General features: G+C 38.8%; 1 protein-coding gene across 2 annotated transcripts in view; it reads left to right on the forward strand.

Annotated features, from left to right (window-relative positions):
• Nucleotides 1-126: 126 nt before the first annotated feature.
• The window catches only part of ttyh1 (tweety family member 1), a 32279-nt gene continuing 10310 nt past the window's right edge, over nucleotides 127-22095 (forward strand). Inside the window, exons 1-9 of one of the 2 annotated variants that reach the window (XM_028469773.1) lie at nucleotides 127-170; nucleotides 259-670; nucleotides 1288-1416; nucleotides 7251-7415; nucleotides 9454-9683; nucleotides 14254-14365; nucleotides 17295-17632; nucleotides 19715-19810; nucleotides 20555-20627. In XM_028469773.1, coding sequence (XP_028325574.1) covers nucleotides 7281-7415; nucleotides 9454-9683; nucleotides 14254-14365; nucleotides 17295-17632; nucleotides 19715-19810; nucleotides 20555-20627 — 984 coding nt within the window. In that variant the 5' untranslated portion in view covers nucleotides 127-170; nucleotides 259-670; nucleotides 1288-1416; nucleotides 7251-7280. The remainder of the gene's footprint in view (nucleotides 171-258; nucleotides 671-1287; nucleotides 1417-7250; nucleotides 7416-9453; nucleotides 9684-14253; nucleotides 14366-17294; nucleotides 17633-19714; nucleotides 19811-20554; nucleotides 20628-22095) is intronic. The other variant, XM_028469774.1, reaches the window with a different exon arrangement.

The raw sequence follows: 22095 nt of genomic DNA on the forward strand, positions 1-22095 counted from the left end.
GCACATGTCGAGGCTAAATGAGTCACTGAATATGTTCATAGGTTCTCTACAGCTCCCTCATTCGCATTATCTCACTGCTTCCCTTCCCCCATGCTCTTTCAGTGACACAGAAAAACGAACGCCGCCCCCTCCCTCCGCACTGCCACCCCCCATTCCTCTTTCTTCCCATGGTAGGCAAACACCAAACTGTTTTTTTTTTTGGGTTTTTCTTTTTCTAGATTATGCTCTTTTTTGTATGGTTTCATCACCGTGTCTTAGATACAGCTGAAATTGCCCACAGAGCATCTCCCATCACCTCTGTCACGTCGTCCGCTGCTTTTTGCACTGAATGTGTGGTGATGCTGTCCTGCAGCCTTCACTGAAAACTAGTTTTGCCTACAAATCCAGTGCACGCCTGCTTTGCCCCTTTCTCTTCATTGTTCACTCCATCTCTCTCCCTCCCTCGTCTCTCTCGCTCAGCATCACTCCCTGGGAACCCACTTTCTTTTTTCTTTTTTTTTCTTTTTTCACCCTCTCCTCACGATTTTTACGTCGCCTTTCTCTGCATTCCCCCTCCCATGTTCATCTCTGTGGTTTGACTTTCTCTCTCTCAATTCTCTCTGCATCTCTTTCTCTCATTAGCTCCCATCACTGTGTCAGAGGCAGGAGTTCACTGCTTTCTATTCTGCATGTGAGTGGATCTTTTTTTTTTTTTTTTTTTTTTTTTTTGGTTAAACCTCTATTTACAATTAGGTAGTGAACACAGTTGGCTAGAGATTGTGTGTTTGTAGATTTTCTCTTGGTAATCTGCTCAGGGGATCAGTCTGGTAGTCTGGGCAGTGATTGGTAAGGTTGAGGGGCGGTTTGCAGCACATAGATGCTGGTGGGGGGTCGGCATTAGAAGTGCACCTCTTGGTATGAAGAGTGTGAGGGGTTAGCAGTCGCTAATCTGTGTTAACGGTCTAAAGATTCATTATTATTTTTGGGTAATGTGTCAGTGCAGTGTTGTGAGGTCGCTCTGGGTTTAAGCTATGGAGTGCAACCATGGAGGGTCCCTTAGAGGTGTCTCCTCAATCTTAATCCCTCTCCCACCCTCCCTCTCTTACTCTCTCACTCACTCACCCTCACTGAGAGCTCCTCTCCCATCCATCAACACAAGCACCTCTCCGCTGTCACCAAACAACCTGACATTTATTGGCTATTTAAGATTCTATTAACTACTACGATTTCTTCGCTTATTTACTCTGCCTCTTGTTTTCTGCTGTGACACATTTTTGGCATGTCTCCAAGCCATTTTTTTTTTTTCAGGATGATGTTTTTTCAAGAGCATCAAGCGCTGATGGTTGGCAGTATAGCTCTCTGAGTGGGTAAATATTTTACGGACACCGGCACAGAAGAGACAGAAGGAGAGCGCATCCTCCCAGCACAGCGACAAAGGTAAGACATCGAGTTTTTTCTGGACCAGTTGATGCTAAATTGCTCAAGGGGGTTTGCAATTATATGGATCATCAATTAAGAGACATTTGGTCATCTGTAAAAGTGCATCACTTTACATGACAATGCATTCCTTAACTGTGCTAAATGGTGAGATTTGTCACTGTGGCTGTCACATAGAACTGGTTTTCTTCTTCATGAGGTATTTAAAATAAATATTAGGGACATGATATTTGATTTGGTTCATTAATGGCTTTGATGCACTCTTTTGACAGATTGATGTGTATTTTATTTGGACTGTACATCCCACTGAACTCATGCACACATCAAACACTGACCTAAAGACGATGAGATCCACACGTTTACCTGTCGGAGGCTGCCTCGCACCCTGAATCTACGCGTCTTTCAAACATTCATTACAAAGAGAGATTGGATTTTCATTCTGAAGCTAATCTTTTGATCCTTTTGCGTTGGTAATGGTGTGTAAAAGTAATCCATTACAAAAGGTTGCCGTTGATGTGGCCAACAGGAAATATGCATCATTTCAGCTGCAAACGACCTCCATTATTTATCCTCTCTGATTTGAGGAGCTGTTGAAAAGGAAAGGATGGAGAGGTTTTAATTGCGCTTGGATGATCCTAAATTCAGCTGACAGGAGACACATTAGCCATGCTTTCATTCGCTTGCCTCGCAAAATGGCCATTTTCTTTACATTCACACATCATGGAGTCTCACATTGTGCAAGGAATTTCATTCTTTGTCTTCCCTTGAGCTGCTTGCTGATCAAACAGTGGGTTGTTTCTTTGTTTTTGTTTTCCTGCCATGAGATTATCCTTTTTCACCATCTGAGCTAAAATAGTTTATTTGCAGTCAGTTGCACAACGTTAACAAGCATGTTATTATGCTGACAGGAGGCATCACGTCTACTTGAGCTTTTTTATTTGTGACAACTGTGCTGAGTAACTACTGCCATGGACTTTAGACCCCCATCCCCCTTTCTACTCAATGTCCATCAGCACCTCATTAGAAAAGACACGTTTCACTTCAACAATGACCTAATTTATTATAAATGTGTTTTTCTTGCATTTTGGTGGAGTTTGTTAAATATCAAGCACACATTACGCTTTTATGCTGCTCACCTGGGCTTCCTTATTGATCATGTTTTACTGGATGTCACAGTTAGATAAATGGGTCTTTATGGTATTATGATTATTCACACTTTAAAGGCCTGGAAGAAATTTCTATTTTTTATTAATAACGATACAGAAGATCAAAAATTAGAGGCACCTTTATTTTATGAAAAATTTAGATAAAATGTGTAATCTGGATCTGATCCAGATCAAACTTAGTGGGGTAATTGAGGAACCAACCAGACGTAACTGAGTGAAATTTCATAAAGATCAGTCGCTTATGAACTGAGATATGAATGTTTGGAATTTCACAAATTTTGACAGATTGGAATTTTTTGATTTTTTTCAAACTGATCCAAAATCAGTTTATTCATCCGGATCTTATCCAAAATGTAATGGAATTTTTGAAAGTGCAAGGTCTATATTTGTTTAAAATTTTGGCAAAATTTGAGATAAACTAATAAAAACTATTAAACTCCAGTGAAAACTCTACCTCCTCGGCAGAGGTAGACTTAACTTTTTTTCTCTCCTTTAGATTTTTAAATGAAAATATGAATGAAGTATTATTATTAATAATAATAAAAATTAAAGCTGCAAGCAGCAATGAACGGGCCCTCGCAACCACAAGTATGTCGGGAAGTGACGCACGTTGAGGTGTGTTGCATGTAGAAATTTTAAAGTGTTGACGTACAGTAGCTGACCATTTTCAAGTAATATCACAAACATTCCTGCAATGTTCTGTGCAACTATAATGCCTATGATTTCCTTTCACCAATAGGTGGCGACTCATTGCACTCCGTAGCCACGTGTGCGCGCCAGAGCCAATCACTGGAGAGCCCATCTCCACGCACCACCCATATTGGAACATACAGTGATGTCATCAGTCCTACCTCTGCCTTGATGATGTCATCTCTATGTTTCAATGTTTTAATCAAATCACTGGAAAGCCCACGCCCATGCCCCACCCATTTTGGAACATCGGAATATTAGAACATTGGAACATTGGCCCTACCTCTACAGTGTGATGTCATCAGTCCTACCTCCACAGTAGGACCAATGCTCCAATGTTCTAATCCAATCAGTGGTGGAGAGCCACCCCCCCCCCCCCCCCCCCCCATGCCTCACCTATTTTGGAACATTGGAATATTAGTATATATTGTTTGTATTGGAGAATCACAAGGCTTTTGTTGGTGGAGGTGGGCTCTCCAGTGATTGGCTCTGGTGCGCACGTGGCTACGAAGTGCAGTGATTAGCCAGGTAGGACCAATGTTTCAGTGTTCTAATGTTCTAACTGATGACATCATCACTGTATGTTCTAAAATGGGTGGGGCGTAAGGGTGGGCTCTCTAGGCCCGGGCGGTAAGACCAATGTTCCAATGTTCTAACATTCAACATCTGTCACAGACAGACAATGCACCTTGTTTTTACTATTACTAGTGCAGTGCCTGTAGGAAGTATGTATTACTGTGATGATGTCATCACTGTAGAGAAGTTTACAGAAGTTCCACGGGTGCGCCATTGAGTCATTTTGCCATTCACATGCGTTCAAATCTTTTAAAGGGATTATTACAAAGTCTGAAAAAACCTGTTATTAAATTGATATAAATAATTTAAAAAAGCTTAAATAGTACTAAAATATGTTGTGTTCAATCCTTTAAGAATCACCTCGCTCTTGACTACATTAATTTATTTTTCTTATGCTCATGTGTTTCTCATCAGGGCATGTGTTGATTAAAGTATTTATGATGGTATTTTTTTTCTATTTCGTGGAAGATACTTGACCTAAACTTAATCTGTCAACAGGTGCATTGCTCTTCCTCTGACTGTAGAAACATCTTCCCATTTGTTTATATTACGCCTCTCAAAGTTTATTATCTAATAGGCCTGCCTCACAGCTCTAACCTAATCAATTCACTCAGGAAACAGCCATCAAAGGGAAGCGGAGTCCGCAGAGCCCCACTCAGCCTGCACACTGCTGGTGTGTGCTGGATGGAAGTAACTCTCACAGCGTGTGAACCAATATGCTCGACTCCATTTTAATAAGGGAAATGGAGTGTTGGCAGTGATTTGATTTGTGACAGTTGGGCTGCTTGAACCATTCAGGTGAACAGGCTCATTGTAATGGGCTTAGGGCAGAGCTGTCTGGCCTGTAGGCGAGCCAATATCTTTTCTGGGCTATAAACCCCCAAAATCTGCAGAGCCAAATCACACTTGTGCTGCAATTGAAACTGTTTTTTTTTTTTTTCTTTTTTTGTTGAGTAATAACACAGCAGTGGGAGATCAATAGGGATGGCGGAAAGCCTAGATAAAGTCGAACACAGCGTTGATTGAAAGTTTTATTCACAGTCACTTCAAGAGACGTAAAAGCCAACACAGGCCTTAAGCTCCACATTCCATATCAATGGATGCTGTTCTATGTATAATGGTGCTGGTCTGTGACATCAATGCTGTGCTAGACTGTCACTATTTGTATTCTTATGTATGAGCGTTAATGATGTTGCTATTTACTGTCTGAAGTCTATGTTGGCTTTTGTTTCATTCAGTTGAATGGGGCATGTTGTTTATTCTGCACTTTCTGCTCTTAATGACTTCAGTTAGAAACACTATGATTATTCAAAATGCATCTTCTCTTCCAAATGACCCTATATATAGTTTTTCCTAAATGAACCTTTGAGGAAGACCTTTAATAGTCTCTACATAAAGTTCATCTCCTTGGTATTCAACACAAATGCATCCTTTGTATCCCTTTCTCAGAGGCTTGAGGGTAAAAGAGTTGTTTTGTCTATAAACTGTTGTTTTTCTGTGATTCCTTTTAAATACCCATATCTACTTTAAAAGATCAGAAAGACTCACAAAAAACAGAAGATTTTGAAGACACTGGTGCAAAGCAGGAAAAGAAAATCCACCATTATTAACAAGCTTTCTTTCACCTTTCACTAAAGCTGATCTTTGAATAATTCTAATGTGTAAGTATAATATGAGAGCCGGAGATTGGCACCGGCAGACCCCCGCGACCCTGTAAAATGAAAATGGATGGATGGAAGTATAATATGTCTAAGTAAGTAATTGTATTTAATTAAAAGTATGGTACACAAAAATGTATTCAACCAAGGATTAAGTCCAAAGCCTAGAACTAAATAGATTTACTTATTAGAGATGCAAACATAATATGAATATTTCACCATTCCCTCGTTGGCTGTACCTGCTGTGCTTCTCCTGCTGGTGATTGATCGAGCTCAAGAGTATAATTTAAAATCGATTTGTTTTATTAATTATTGCATCGCACAGATCAGGTGCTTCTTTAGGTATACTTGATTTTCTCCTCTGTCACTAATTAGATTTATTTTTCTGCTAATACTTAAACAACCTTATTTAAAATATTTGTATTTTGTTTCATTTGGTTTAGTTAGATTGTTTCTGCTATCCTGCTCTATGTGAACCTACAATTTCTTAATCTTTACGTGAAAATCTCAACCAGAAAAAGGACAAAGAATCACTGCCACTGGTTGATACATTGGTTTTATAAAAAGTTATGTTTTGAAACAGTAAAGCACTTTTATGTTTCTCTGTTGCATCCACAATTTTTGTGGGTGCTCTTAAGTTTTTACATCCATTTAAGCGCCTTTAATCAGAACTTAGTAACTAGTGCTTAGCGCTCCTCCTAAAGGTCCCTTTGGTTATGTCACTGCCATAAAATCTCTCCCCCCCCCGCCGCCTGCCCCACCCCACAGCTACATGCGCACCTTTGCTCACCCAAGACAGTAGCAACCGATCACTGAAAAATCCTAATACAACAGTGACACTAAGGGTGCTTTCACACATGTAGTCCCATGTGACCATGTGAACAGTATGAGGAAGAGAGACAAGTAAAATAAATGAATGATGTGGGAGTAATACAGAAGGGAGTGTGGAAATGTGTGTGATGTGTTTGTTTGTGTGCTGACAAAGCGGCTCTGAAAATGGATGGATGCATTGATAGATAGATGGATGGATATTTGTGTGTGTGCTGCCTGATGGAGCGCTGGGTTGTGAGTGTGTGCGTGTGCCTGTTGCCTCCGACGACAGTGTGTGTGATTGCTGTGTGTTGCTGCTGAGCTGTCACTGCATGGAGTTGCTCTGTTCCTCAGACAAAGGTATTCTCTGCTTTTTTTTTTTGCTGGCTCCGCCATGATATTAGTTTGAAAAAAAGTGAATTTGTAGACAACCGTGTGCAGCCACGGGGCTGGTCATAATCTAGCATTAGTTTGTATTGGGCTGCTGTAAAGCAGTGCGTCTTGCCACCGGGTAGGAGGCAGGTAAGTTGCAAGTGCTGGCCAGAGACAGCAAGCAGAGACTCCACAATCACCCGATAAACACTTGTATTACCCTCACAGGGACTATGAGAAGGATTTATAAAGCTGAAAAAGTTACTTAGTTCTGCTTTAATGAGCTTGTGAAGACTTTGAGTCAGGCAGCATGTTACATGGAAGGTATAAGAAAATGAGAACATTTGAGCCTTGGCTGAGATGGAGATGTAAAGAAAGGAGGACAGAGAGTTGCATCTAAGAACTCGTCTACAAACTTGTTTCCTCTGCTCACGTCTTCACTGATAAATCCTACAAGTCTCATTGAATCCTCTGTTTCTGACCTTACAGCTCCTTATTCTCTATCTTCTTCCTTTTTTAATAACTTCCCTTCCTGACTAATCTATACTTTTGCCTCCTGCAGGGTGGAGGAGGGGACCAGCGGCAGTAGAAAATGGCTGCCATGACAACGGTACCCAGCTATGCCCCTTCGATATGGGTGAGGATGTGTCACGCCCTCCCACGGCTGGATCTTACCATGCAGATGAGAGACAACATCTTTGTCCCTGACAGCTGGGAGTACCAGCAAGTAAGACAACTCACTCTGAACACAAGACCATCCATTTATTAATATGATCATAACTTAGTGATGATGTGATCACGTACCTGCAGGCTTTTCATTTAGATATTAACAGTTCTCTGTATCACTTTTATCTCATTGACTAGTCTAACCCTTGGTGAAGACTTCAATTCAACAGTTAACCAACTCATCTCTGCTAGTTGTGAGGTGCACAGAGGTGAACATGAACTAATTACAAGTACTCACGTTACTGTAATTCATTTGCTTTTATGGATACTTGTACTTTTTTGAGTATATTTCTGAATCTTTAATTTTACGTGTACTTAAGTTTTTATTTTGTTACATTTCTACATCCAACCTTGACTGAGTAAATTAATATTTTGGGTTTTAAAATGATCAATGGACATTGTGAAACAGCAAAAAAATTAAATGACTAGACAACAATCAAATGCATCACATCATAGCCGACCAATCAGAGTAGATGTAATGCACGGCGCCAAAACGAATGCTGGTTATTTTCTCAGTTTTAGAGTTCATAAATTTAGCGTTTATTTTATTTATTTTTTCTTTATTTAATTTGTTGATGTTGTTTTATTTAAATAATTGTACATTTTGACAAACCTTTTATTTTATATAGATGCCTTTGTAAAAATTGAATTCAGTTCCAATTGTGCAAGATTTGGTCTCTTCCTTTTTAAGTTTATACATGAGATGTTTACTGTATGCAAGGGAACCGTGGCAAGATTTATTACCAAAAATAAACACCGGGGGTGAAAGTAACTAGTAATTTTTACCTTGAATACTATTTCATTGAGCTACTTTTTACTTGTATTTGAGTATTTCAAATATGACTTACTTGTACTTAAGTACAAATTCAATCAAGTAACGGTACTTCTACTTTTGTAGGATTAATCAATATTCTATACATGTCTGTTAAAGTGTGACTGGAGAGTTGTTTCATGCAATTTGGTCTCAGATAGTGCATGAGATTCAACATGGCTTGATGAGGGCTTTAGCATCTTTTCTTTGTGTATTCGTTGCGTGGTTTTATTTCTGCAGTGAGTTGCCAGGAGTCATCGCTGTAACACAAATGCTCCTGTACGCCTTGTCTCACAGTGTGATTTCACTGCAGTGCAAAAATAGGGGATTGGGGGCAAATTATATGGTAGAAAATAAAGACAAAAGACTCTGAAAGTGTTCATGTACACAGAGAGAGAGAGAGAGAGAGAGAGAGGGTATGAGTAATGCAAGGATGTTGCTGAACAGAAAACTGGGCAGAAGGAAAGAGGGAGATGGGGAGAGAGGGAAGGAGGAAAGACAAACTGAGCACGAGTGGGAGCGAGCGAGAGGCAGTGAATGTATTTAAGTAGGTCACAGATTATTAATAGAGATTCAGTGGTGTGGATAGAAAGAGAGAGGGGAGAATAGGAGGGAGAGAAAGAGAGCGAGTGAGAATATGGGGAAAGGGGGGATGAAGTGAGGCTACAGAGAGCAGGAGGTGAGACAGAGGGAAGGTAGAGGAATGTGGGAGCGAGTGACAGACGGCCAGATGGATGGAGGCTCATTCTGCAGATATGTGTCCAAGCACAATGCATTTCAGTAATGTTGACTTTATGACACGATCAAAGTCTGATATGGCTTAGTGACGCTAAACCCAGCGCAACGCAGATCAAACCAGGGATTCACGGGTTAAAGCCCTTTTGAGGGGGAAAAAAAATATTATGAATAAGAATCACATCAAGTTAAATGCGACTCCTCTCCTCTCAGGTGCATGAAATATTTATCTGTAGTTCTCTCTTACTGCTTTGAGCCACACATTTTACACTCGCACTCCTTTTAATCATCATCTCCTGCTATTAATGGGGGCAGAACAATGCGTCAAGCTATGGAATTTAACAGGATTAGCCAGTATTCCACCCTCTTCACTTGTAAAAACAGAATTAAAATGCCATTTATAATTATTGTTTTTTTATTTTTTTTTTTATTTTACATACACTGACTCATCTGCTGATTGCTTTCCAAACCCTGCCTTCTCCTCCTCCTGCAGACACTGCTGGTTTTGTCCAGTTTATCAGCCATCGCTCTCCTCATCTCCCTACTGGTGGTTCTCTCCTTCCTCATACACTACTGTTGCTGTAACCGTGGTGACCGCGGCGAGGGCTCGGAGGAAGAGGAGGAGGATGAAGACGGGAGCACAGGTCACGGTTACAGCGGGAAGAAGGGGCGGGGCATCTGCTGCGTCACGTGGGTGGCGGTGGCATCTGTCACACTGTGCTGGTAAGCAGCAGGCAGCCAACGTTTGATTTCATGTCAACGCAGAGGATGGAGAGATGCTAAACGCTAGGCTATCCAGTTCAAACCATCATACCAAATATAGTCAGACAAATGCTTTAATTTCCCTAATTCATATCCTCACTCACAGTAACCCATATTTTTCTACTTTTATTTAGATTTTTTTAAACTAAAATACAGTCCTTCATTAAAACTACTTTCCCAGGGTTTCTCTCTTCTCAATATTTATATTTTTAACACATGATGAAAAGCGATCAAAGCTCAGTATGTTTCGTCCCCACTCTTTGTCGTAAAATTTAACAGACACTCCTTTTTCAGTAATGAGGCTGTAACACAGCTTAACTGGCCGTATATCTGTCACAGAGGTATTCTTCATACACTCAGGGAATTGAATATTCACATGGACACTCAATCTTTTACACTCAATCTTAAGTTTATTGGTCTTTAATTCAGATTCACTATTAGTCATTCAATCAATAAAGCTTATAATATTCGCAACTTCCCAGGAACGTGGTTTTGTTAAACTTATGTTGTCTTTGTGACTATAAGGATGGTAAAAAACCTTAGATATTACCTTAGCTGAGATTAAATGATCCTATTTATACCACTCTAACATCAGATTCAATTAATCAGCTTAATAAAAGTACCACGATCTTCTCCAAAGTCACTCATATGGTGTGTTTTTACCTAATGCTCATTACTTTGTAACAGGTTTGACTTTTCTATCTGATTTAGGTGTTTCTGATGATAGCGTAATGTAAATAGTGGGATTTCTCATTTTAGTAATCTCACCAAACGAAGTGTTAATATTGTTTTTTTTCACTTGGTTTTTTTTAAGGTTGCAAATCTACTGTAATGTCATAATGTTTAAAAGAAATGGACCAAAGTGATGCTTAGTATATCTGTAGGTGAGCAACTCTCTCAATTTAAACGACTCATAAAGTTGACCATCAGCTCGTAATTCACAGCAAATACACTATTTAAAGCTAATGCTGTTTTTCAACCTTTTCTACATTTGAAGAACATGCAAATGCCTCATAAGCCCTTAAAGGTAACAATCTGACTTTTTTTTTTTTTACTTTAACTCTTGTGAAGTTATTGAATCTTAAAATGTCTTTATCTTGCCGTTTTTTTTGGTTTTCATCACTATTCTGTAAATGTTGCTAAAAAGATAAAATTATTGATTTGAAAAATTAAAAAAGCGAGTGTGAAAAGGATATTTAGCTTTAGAGCTGATTGGACTGGGCTCTAAATGTAGGAGTGGCTAGTGCTCCTCGTGCAGGAAGTGACTGTTTTCTTGAGATTATAAGCTCTTTCACTCTCTCGCTCGCATGAGGTCAAAGGTAAAGAGGGATAAACTCACCATAGCTGACGGTGTAAACAGCGAGTCCGACAGACATTTAGATCATTTTTCCTCATTGGAGCGTTGATTCTTTGAGAGAGAAAAAAATTGCGGAAACTTGGTATCGGTCTCTAAGGTAGAAATGCAGAGTTAGCCGCTAAAGCTAATGCTACACACGAGCTAAAAGTTCAGGTTTTTCCTGCTTTTCAACAAATATCAATCAACTAAACAGTGCTGTTTCACTTATCAGCCTGTCCATCTTGTGCACATTCTTCAAATTTGTAAAGTAATCATGGACCTGGTTAGTGAATGGTGTACCCCGTAAATTTACCTTTTCAAAGTGAGAATTCATACTGTCCTTTTCACACTCGGAAATCTTGCTTGTCAAACAAAAAAACAAAAAACCTACCAACAACAATGGTAAATAAAGAAAATACAGGAGTAGGATGCGGAGGAGGTCGGTTGCTTTAATGCTGTTTCTTTCATCGGTTTTACAAAAGTGCTTGGATATATGTATCATTCCTGGGTAGAGTCCAAATTCCGCCCACTGGAGATTAAGTTAGTCGGTGTTTTCGTGCACCAGGGGTCACCTGTGTGGAAGCTATGGGACTGCCCTCGCTTCCACACTGCTGCTGAGCTGCTCCCATCGGTTGTTAAAAGTGCTCGGATCGGTCAAAAGTGACATCAGCGGAAAACCCTGGACACCTATAATATTAATAATATAACCACTATTAAAACATTAACGATCTCTGGAATAACATCACAAACACTGTTAGGTTGGAAATTATCAACAGAGTGAACGAGCTTGTTTACGTTTTTATCCGCAGTTCCAGAGTGTGAAAAGGCTTATTGCCTCTGGTGAGACTAAAGATCAACCATATTCAACAAATGATTGTTTGAAGGTAGTTTTGTGACTTGAAGATTTATTCAGAAGTTACGAGGCTTTGTGTTGAAATTCTAAATAAAATTAACCCATGACTCAAAGTACAGGCCCTACACTTTTTTATGTACTGTATGTATGTAAATATATATATGTATATATATATATATATAAAAGCCTCCTTTCAATTTCTGTTTTCTATTAAAAATGTAAAAGTACATATCTTAATATATGAATCTCAAACTTCATCATTTTAGTATGAAGTCTGCATTATTGATTAGCTGCTACTTCTGCCATCACACAGGAAGTTGTGCCCATAATCATGTTTGCTGTAGCACCTATAGGAATAAACTGCGTAAAAGCTGCATTTCTTCCTGTAAATATGTAATAAAGTATGTATAAGCCAGTACAATGTAAGTCGACTAAAAGTGTTGCTCTGCGGCAGTGACGAGGCTGTGAATCATTTATTGACACGTCCGTCATTTCTCTTGTTCTGAGTCTCTCACATGGTCACTGATGTCACCGTCAGCCCACGGTCATGTTATGTGGCTGTTTCCCAACCACAAACCCACAGCAGCACTGTGTGTGGGTGCTTCTGTTGATTATCTCTGTTTAGCAGCACCTACAGCATCTACGGCTCTCAGTCACCCACCGATGGTTCCTGCAGCTCTGGTGGCCGCACAGTCATCATGTCTGTACATTGTGTTCACTGTCACATTACAGCGAAAATGCTGTTTGACGCCTGTCCAACACACTCTGGTACACTGGAAGTACGAGTCATTGAGGGGAAACTCAACTGCCCATCAGACCTTTTTGAATCAGCAAGTTAGGAAGCAATTTAATGCTTTTTTTTATTGTACCATAAGCCATTCGCTGCACAGAACCCCAAATGAGTCTCTATTTTTATATCGGAATTTTTTCTTCTGCAGATTGGATTCAAGCAGCATATAAAGGCTGTGCTGCAGAGGTGAATCATGTCTCCTTTAAATAAATCGTGATATATTTTCACTCTCTCTCTGATACTTAATGAAGTGCAATATATTGGACAAAAAAGTTCAAATTGTCTTTTTTAATGGTAACAGGCTTGGGGTCAATTATCATTGTAATTGTGTAATTGATTATTAATTACAATTATGGCGTAATTATTATTGTAACTCTAATTTGACAAATCTGTTGCTGTCGTAATCACAATGAAATGGTAATTGAGTTTAGATATATGACTTTGTAACTGTAATTGCCATGAAAACTCTATAAAAATTGTCAATTGTAGTTTAACGCAAAACTGTAACAGTTCTACACACATGTAGTTAGCAATTATTAAAATATGTTTCATATCAAGCTTTCTCACATTTTACCATTTTAAAAACAAATTGAAAAGAATTAAATCGAGAGGTTTATTGACACAAAAAAGGCTCAGACGCCCACACCAAACATATTAAAACCTATGTTTTCATTTATTAGGAAGCCTAGCAAGGCAACCACTAGATAGGAAAGAAATGACATAATAGATATCTGTTTTTAGCGTATTTAACAGCTGATTTAAGAGCCGCATGAGGAAGGTTAACTGTTATTTCATTCTGAGTAATTGTGATCAGTTGTAATTGAACTTTGGTAATTAAGAACGTAATTGTAATTGACTTTCTGAGGATAAAAAAAATAATTGGAATTTAAATGTAATTGGAAAAAATGCTGGTCACTGTAATCATAATTGAATTGTAATTGAAATTGTAATTGTAACTGAAAAATGTAATTGAGCCCAACCCTGGATGGTCATAATGTGACATGGTTTTGTCCCTTTTGGCTTCGTGTACCTTCCAAAGCCTCTGCATTCTTGCGGCTGCTTTGAATTGCAGAGCACATACAGAGTCAAGCACACATTTTCCTCCCGCTTTCTAATCTGGGTCACATACTTGGTGGGAGATTGGGTCATACCATTTCCTATGGTCTGCAGGGATTTGATGAACATCTGGCCCCGGCTTTAATCTGAATATGTGAATAGCAGAAAAATATGTAAGCGAGCTGCAACGTTTACCATTTCGAATGGTTTCCTCGGTGCAGATTAACACTTGAGTGCTGCAAGTCGGCTCTTTCCCTATCATCTGCCTATTCCTTCCCCTGTGCGTCACTCTTTGGTACGTTCACCCAGAGCTCACACATATCACATCCTCACCAGCTCTCTCTCTGCGTGTCATGCTCATTTAAAATGTGCATACACACTGAATTAAACATAGCATTTATTCCTCTGCCATCCCTCTTTGTTCCTGTCTCTCTCTCTGTGTGTCACATGCACCCTCCTACAAGGTTTTTTCATGTCTTTTCTCTCCCTTTTGCAGTGTTGCCATAGGCATTGGTTTCTATGGCAACAGCGAGGCTAATGATGGGATGTATCAGTTGACCTCGTCTCTTCTCACAGCCAATTACACGCTAGCTTCCATCGATCTGCTGGTGAGTGCTGCTCTGTGCAATAAAAATTCATGCCAAAGTGTCTGAGTGTGTCTGAGTGTGTGTGTGTGTGTTCACGCTTTACATGGTGTCTGCAAAGAGAGAAAGAAAAAGCGATACAATCTTGTGTTTCATCGATCCTCACTGTGGTTGAACGGCAGTTTGGGTGTCAGACAGACTAAATGTCCCTCTGCCAGTGAAACCAGTACAGGTGACATAATATCTGACAGTGACTGATGGGGAAAACACACGAGGGGAGCCTTTCATGCAAATATATTCTGCTTTGGGGGCTGAGAAGTATGAAGGAAACTAGGCAAGTTTTTATAAAGAGAGGCTATAAGATCCCACAAAAACATCACCACTGACATAAACGTCAAAGTATGAAAATGTATAGTGAAAATAGATAAAAGTATGTATTTTTGTTATCAGAATATGTTATAACAGAGGAATGATTGACACATTATGTAATGTTTTAGATGCAATCTGATTCTCCTGATTGAGGGAAAGGACGGCGTCTCAATTAGGGCTGAACAATTTTGGAAAATAATCTAATTGTGATTTAATGTGCCATTATTTTTTTTCAAGGGCCTCTTGTCATGTATTTTTCAATGAACACAAGCAATAAATCAATCTGTTTCATAATAAACAATTTCAGATTTGATTAAACTTTAAACAAGTATGACATTTAAATTCTAAAGCACAGATTACAACAGTAAAGCAAAGAATCTGTGGCTTTACCTCTTCAACATACTGTATCTAACTAACTTCACGTTTCATGAAACATGTAAACATGTGGACTGCACTTCTTAAACACAGGACAGGACAAGAAAAATAAAAAATAAAAATTGCAGCCTTTGCGATTAGAAAATTGTGTTTTTTGATATTGCGATAATATTGCAAATGCAATTAATTGTTCAGCCCTAATCTTAATGCTGCGACAGCATGTTAGGGCCACATTAAATGAAAAAAAAAAAGAAATCTGAGGACCAAGAGACTAAAGTCGTAATATTTCAAGAATAATGTCGTCATTTTATTAGATTAGTCATAATATTTTGAGATTAAAGTAGTCACATTTTGAGAATAGAGTCGTAATTTTATGAGAATAAAGCCGTATTTTTAAAAACTCGTAATGGTACAGCTCTCAGAATTCCCTGTTGAAGTGAATGCAACTAACACCGATAGCCCTGAAGTTCCTCCTCCTAATCAGTCTGGAACAAACGCAAACGTCTGCAAAGTGGCTTTAATGTCCTTAAACTGATAACAGTGTCGTGGTGATGGGCCAAAAGGCTCAGCATTTCACCATGTGTGAACACAGACAAGATCCTGTTTGTATTTCAATATAATTTTTCAAAAATATTATGACTTTAAATTTAGATGTTTTGACTTTAATCTCATTAAGTTAAGATTTTATTGAGACACGGCTTTATTCTCATAAAATTACGACTTTATTTTCAAAATATTACAACTTTATTCTTGAAAAGTTATGACTTTAATCTTATTCAATCAAGATTTTATTGAGATACGGCTTTATTCTCATAAAATGACAACTTTATTCTCAAAGTATTACAACTTTAATCTCGTAGTGTCCAGATTTTTTATTTTATTTTATTGTGGCCCTAATAAGCTGCTGGAATAAATAAATAGTGTAGGCCTCATAGATCAATGAACCAAAGATAATTTGCTGAGAAAAAAAACATGTAAAAGGTTGAAATTGCCGCTCAAATGTTTGTTGACATTTTTTGCAGATTGCATTCTGGGATGTGTAGTTCCGTAAACAGATGCATAGAATTGTTTTTACTTCCCTCTTACTGTGATTTCTTGTTTGTTTTTTTTCACCAGGCAAATATCACAGTGATTGGTTTCACAACATTGTTGATCTTGTTATATCGGAATTAAGTAAAAACACTTCAATGCATCCGTCTCCGTGGCAATGTCAATAAACAGCGAAGATCAAAACAAACTAATGAGCGGCACTTTTAACCTTTTCCATTTTTTTTCCATCAAATAATATTAAAATTATTGATCTGTGCGGCCTACACTACATTTTTATCTGATTAATAATTTTCATGGGTTAGCTTAACACAAACTGACTAATACAACCATCCTCTTTGGTTGTTTTTCTAATTCATTCTTCCTACAGCAACCTTTTAAAGCAGGGGTGTCAAACTCATTTTAGTTCAGGGGCCAAATATGGAGCAGTTTATCATAAATGAGCCACAGATTTTAGGCGATAAAATTATAATTTAATCATTATTGTGCTCTAGTTTGCACTTTCACGTGTAAATAAATTATAAAATACATATGGCACTGATAATATCAAAGCGATAAGTGGCAGATATCAGTCTTTACTTTCAATTTATTTGGTTTTGTGACCCGTTTGTGGAACAATTTGAATATAAATTGCAGAATTTGGGAGAAATTGAGAGTTCTTTTAAGAATTTAAGATTAAAAATGACTGCCATCATGTGATATAAGCATGGGGGGGGGATTGTGAGCCTTGCTAGTAGTGTGGAGCTTCAGTCGATTTGTGTATTATTTGAAGATATCCAGCTGCAATATCTAGGACTGAATTAGTTGGTAATTTACACAAGGATTCATGGTTTCTCTGATTTTTTTGCTTTCTGCAAAAAAAACTAGATGCTTTAAAGGGACGGATTCGGCCCCTGGGCCTTGAGTTTGGCACGTGTGTTGTAGAGTTCCAAGTCCTTTCCCCCCAAAGTTTAAACTTGAGGTTTCATGAATATAAGAAATGCAGGCACACTCATTATACACTGGAGAACATACATTAGCAGACAGACATTTTTTGATGACCCACATCCTCAATTTTCTCTCCCCACAGCAAACCACCGCACCCTGTTTTTATGGCTCATCATTGTTCGTGGTTTCTGACCCACTTAACTCCCCTCTGTTTACTGGGATGTTTCCTTTCCAGATTTCAGACACAATAAATGGACTGCAGCTGTCCATCTCCGGCCCGCTGACCTCAATGGAAGAAATGTTTACTGGCAGCAAACCGTTCCTGGTGTCCACGCGGAACTGCCGAAGGTTATCTGAGAATGTGATAAATCTGCTCTCCTCCATCTCCCTGGCTCGGTCCAGCGTGGGCACTGCAGTGGGGAATGACAGCGCTGTCAGCGGGGCTTCCATCATCCCTCTGACCCCCGCGCCGCCTTCTGTGGCTCCTACATTGGTGCCCAACAGTAACTTGATTCCCAGCCCTTTCTCTCCAGGCTGGGCGGCCAACACGCTGATGGTCAATGAGGACTACAGGTGAGGCTGCCATGCACTGAATAGACATGTGCGTAAATAGTAACGAATTTGCCTTTCGATTTGTAAATGAAGCAGCTTTACTCCAAGAAGGTGTCACATCACTGCATTATGAATGAGGTGTAGTTGTTGAAACATGGTTGTAGAAATTCAAATCCAAACATTAATCTCTCACTCATCGATCCACATTAAAGAAGAGAACAGAACCAAGGAAGCATTTTCTAATAGGGAAACACTGAAGGACTAAAACTAGTGAGCAGGTTTCTTAGATCTATGAACACAGGTCAGATAGTGGAGCCCAGAGTTCACAGCAAACACTGCTTTTAGTTGTTATGCTGCAACAAAGTGGAACAAACTGCTATCAGAGCTGAAGTCAGCATCACATGGGAACATTTTTAAATCAAAATAATTGTTCATTTAATGTATTTATCAGTTTCATTGTTGAGTGCAAACTCTGTTTAATGTTTTAATGTTTCTACTGTTGATTTTTAAACTCTGTTTAATGTTTTTTGTGGCACTTTTTAATCATGTAAAGCCTTGTGTGTAAAATGTGCTGCGCAAATAAATTAGCCTTGCCTAAACTGTAAAAAGTAATTCTTTTTTTTTTAAATACATAAAATAAAAAAAAGTTTAAAATGTAATTAAATTTATAAATAAATGTATCGAGCTTTATAGACAGCAGAAACTTAAAAACAGCCAATAAACCCTGATTAATCAATAAAGCATCTCAGGTTTATCAGGACCCTTTTCCATAGACTCATTTATGCTACAGATAATCTTTATGAGATGCTAAAGTTTTTTGTCACAACTAAATGGAACAAAAGGACTTCCATCACCACAGACTTACCACTATACCACTAAAAACATAGTCCATCAAAATGAGGGTTGGAGAATGAATTGCCATCATAGTTTTTAAGTGTTTTGTTGATTCTCAAAGGCCTAATATTTCATTGTCAGATGTGATGGACGATGTGTAAAACAAGGCCAAAGTACAATTTATAAACCAATTAGAGAACATTAACATTAATCACAATGACATCTAAGAATAATATTTTTTTTATTTTTTTTAATTAAAAATACCCTATTAGGAAACATTATCTCCACATTCAAACTAAAATGGTTCTAAATTGTGAACTATGTATTAATAAAAATGTATTTAAATACACCATGTAAGGATTTTTAGTCCAATGATTACATTTATTTATTTTATTTTTTTTAAATCAACAAAAACCGATTCCTGGAGGTTAGTCACAGTCCGTAAGAAACTGTAAAAGGCTGATGCAACAAATTCTAAAAGCCACATTGTGGAAGTTGGCCACAGTTGAACTTATAACAAATCCAAAAGCTCTGATGAATAATGTCATTATACAAACCACATCCTCTCTCCTCTCTTACAGCACACAGAGGTTAAGTTCAGTTCAAGGTCTTCTCTGCTTCATAACACTGCTTTGTTTTATTCTTAATGTGGATGCAGGCAAACGTTTTAGCACTAAAACGCTCAAACTAAATGTTTAGATCAGTCATTATGAGCAACTGATGGCCCGGGGGCCATATGTGGTCTAATTTTGTGCGGCCCTCAAATTAAATGCACAAAAAAAATGACTCCAGAAACACAAAAGATGTCAGAAAAATTCACAAAGTAACTCCAAAAATGCATAAAATGTCAACATAAACACAAAATGAGAGAAAAAATAACCAAATAACAAAATAACAAAAACATGCAAAATGACGAACTGAGGAAATTATGAAAATTTGAACAAAAATCTTTGTTATTTGCTGTTTGAATGCTCCTATTATTTATTTTCATATTCTAAATGCTGACATGAATGTTGATAATGTGCCACTCGGTTCCGACAAACACATTTTTGTGGCCCCGGCTGTGATAAGAGTTTCACATATCTGGCTAAGATCAACAACAAGTGAGTTTAAATCTTATATCAGGTGGAAAATACTAAATATGTTGTGGAAAGAAACACTAGCCTCAGGAGAGGTTTTTGGACAAACACACATACAGAGATGGTCTCGAATGATGAATAAAGTGTGAAATACAGAATTTATTTATTAACTGCTATGTTTGTGTCATAGGTGGCTCTCATACGTGTTGCTGCTGCTGCTCGACCTCATAGTGTGTCTTTTCATCTTGCTGGGACTTGCCAAGCAGGCCCGCTGGCTGCTCATCCTGTGAGTAACACACATACACACACACACACACACACACGTGATTTAGTCCAGACTTATAGGTAACTGGCAGCCCGGGGGCTAATTTTATGCGGCCTTCAAAGCAAATCCCCAAAAATTGTATTTCAAGAAGTTGGAAGGGATATAAATTCCAACATAATACACAAAATAACTCCTTAAACACATAAAATTGACAGCAAAATGCACAAAGTACCCAAAAACAGAAAAAAAAAAAAAACAAAAAATGCACAAAATGACTCATAAAACACAAAATGACAACAAAGACAGAATCAGCAACCACTTAAACAAAGTGACGAAGAAAACATAAAAAACAACTACACATTACAGAATAGCTCCAAAGACACACAAACTGTCAACAAACATACACAAAATGACAGAAAAATACAGAAATCAACAACAAAAATACAGAAAGTGACCCCAAAAACGCACAAATCGACAACATAAATGCAGAAAATGACAGGACAATACACAAAATTACAACAAGAACAAAAACACACGTAATGATTCCAAAAACCACAAAGAAAGACAATCCCCTTGTATTAATGCTCAGATTGGTCATTATTCTAAATGCTGATAATGTGGCCCTCAGATCAGATACAATCACATTTTTGTGGCCCCCACTGTAATAGAGTTGCCCATCCCTGGTTTAGTATAGACACAGAAATACTAAACTTATGGCAGTTAATGTATGCTTTTAGCTGAAGACTGTGTGTTGCACCTCCACAGGATGACTGTGCTGGCATGGATGGCCCTGTTCCTCAGCTGGGGCTCTTTGGGTCTGGAGACGGCCACTGTGGTGGTGAGTAGAGCCAGAAACGGAAAAAAGGAGGGATGAGGGGTGCTGGAGGAAAAAAGGAAGTAAAGAGGAAGGGGATTGGCTAACTATGGCTGAGAGCAAAGAGTTTTAGTAGGCTCGATCAATGACTGGCCACAGTGATGTGTGTGTTTGTGTGATTTCTTTGGCCATTGTGCTAAGCTGTGAAAAGACCTGCCTCCTAGGGAACAAACCCTGCAGTTGTGGCAGGGAACCAAGAAGGCAGGGAAATGGGTCTGGGATTAAAGATTATGTGTATATTTGTGTGTGTGTGTGTGTGTGTGTGTGTGTGCGCGCGCACGTACGTGTTTTTGTGAGCCCCTTTCTGAACAGAGTGCGTTCATGCCCCAAAGTGCATGTTTCACATGTATGTTTGAGTGTGTAGGCATTTGAAGAAGCAAGGATGGAAGAGTGAGAGCGAAGAGTGCTTTTAGTAGCGAAAGAGAGGGAGAGCAAGCCTGAGGAGGAGGGATAGAGGCAACAACAGCAAGTGGCAGAGATGGCGAAGAAGAAAGAGGGACAGGCAGAAGGAAAGGAAGGAAACTGTGAGCCAATAACAGAGAAAAACACACACAAAGAAAGACAAATTGAGAAAGAGCTGAAGTCATTGAGGAATAAACAGACTGAGCAATCAAGAAAGAAATACAAAAAAAATGTAGAGAAGAGAAAAAATGCCACAGTTTATGAAAACACTGCATACATGCATGCTGTGCTGCACATGAAACCAGAGCCCAGTTCCTTCCACACTACCACTGAGTGCCACTTATTGCACTGAGAGATTTATGTGTAACAAAGTGCACAAGAATATTTTCCCCATCCTCACAGAACGCGTTCCATTTTCAGCTTGCTCTGTGCAGTCTGTTCATTTTTAATCATGCAAAGCGGGTAAACGGTTGGTGTTTTTCTGCCCCGCTCTCTGCTGAAGAGTCTCTGTGTCATGTGGGGCTAACGGGAGATGTCCCAGGGACGGAGGGTCCACACAGTGGAGCTCTGTCCCTGATCACTGACGGGGAAACAATGGGCCAGCTGTGGACCTGCCTACTTATTCCTGCCCCGGGTCATTGCACTTCCAGTCAGTCTTCAGACTTTCTGTGTATGGCTCTCACTCCCTCTTCTGGATGGGCTTCATTTAGGTGTGTGTGTGTGCCCCATCTCTTAGATTTAGTGGAATATTATCTAAAAACATCTATGTACTGTATCATATAGAATACAAGAGCACTCGGAACGCGCAAACTTCCGCCAAGTGCCAAATATCCTTTTTTTTTTTTAGATATTGGCAGTTATCTGGATTAGTGATTCTTATGTTGGTACCATGATTATTCTCACACTATAGAGGCTTGGAAGAAATGTCTATCCCCATTATTAATGATACAGTAGGTCCAAATGTATGGGGACCCCCATTTTTCCAAAAATCATGGTGAAATGTGCAATTTGTATCCAATTTGAATGAAAC

This window comes from Gouania willdenowi, chromosome 16 (assembly GCF_900634775.1).
Source record: "Gouania willdenowi chromosome 16, fGouWil2.1, whole genome shotgun sequence".
Lineage (NCBI taxonomy): Eukaryota > Metazoa > Chordata > Actinopteri > Blenniiformes > Gobiesocidae > Gouania > Gouania willdenowi.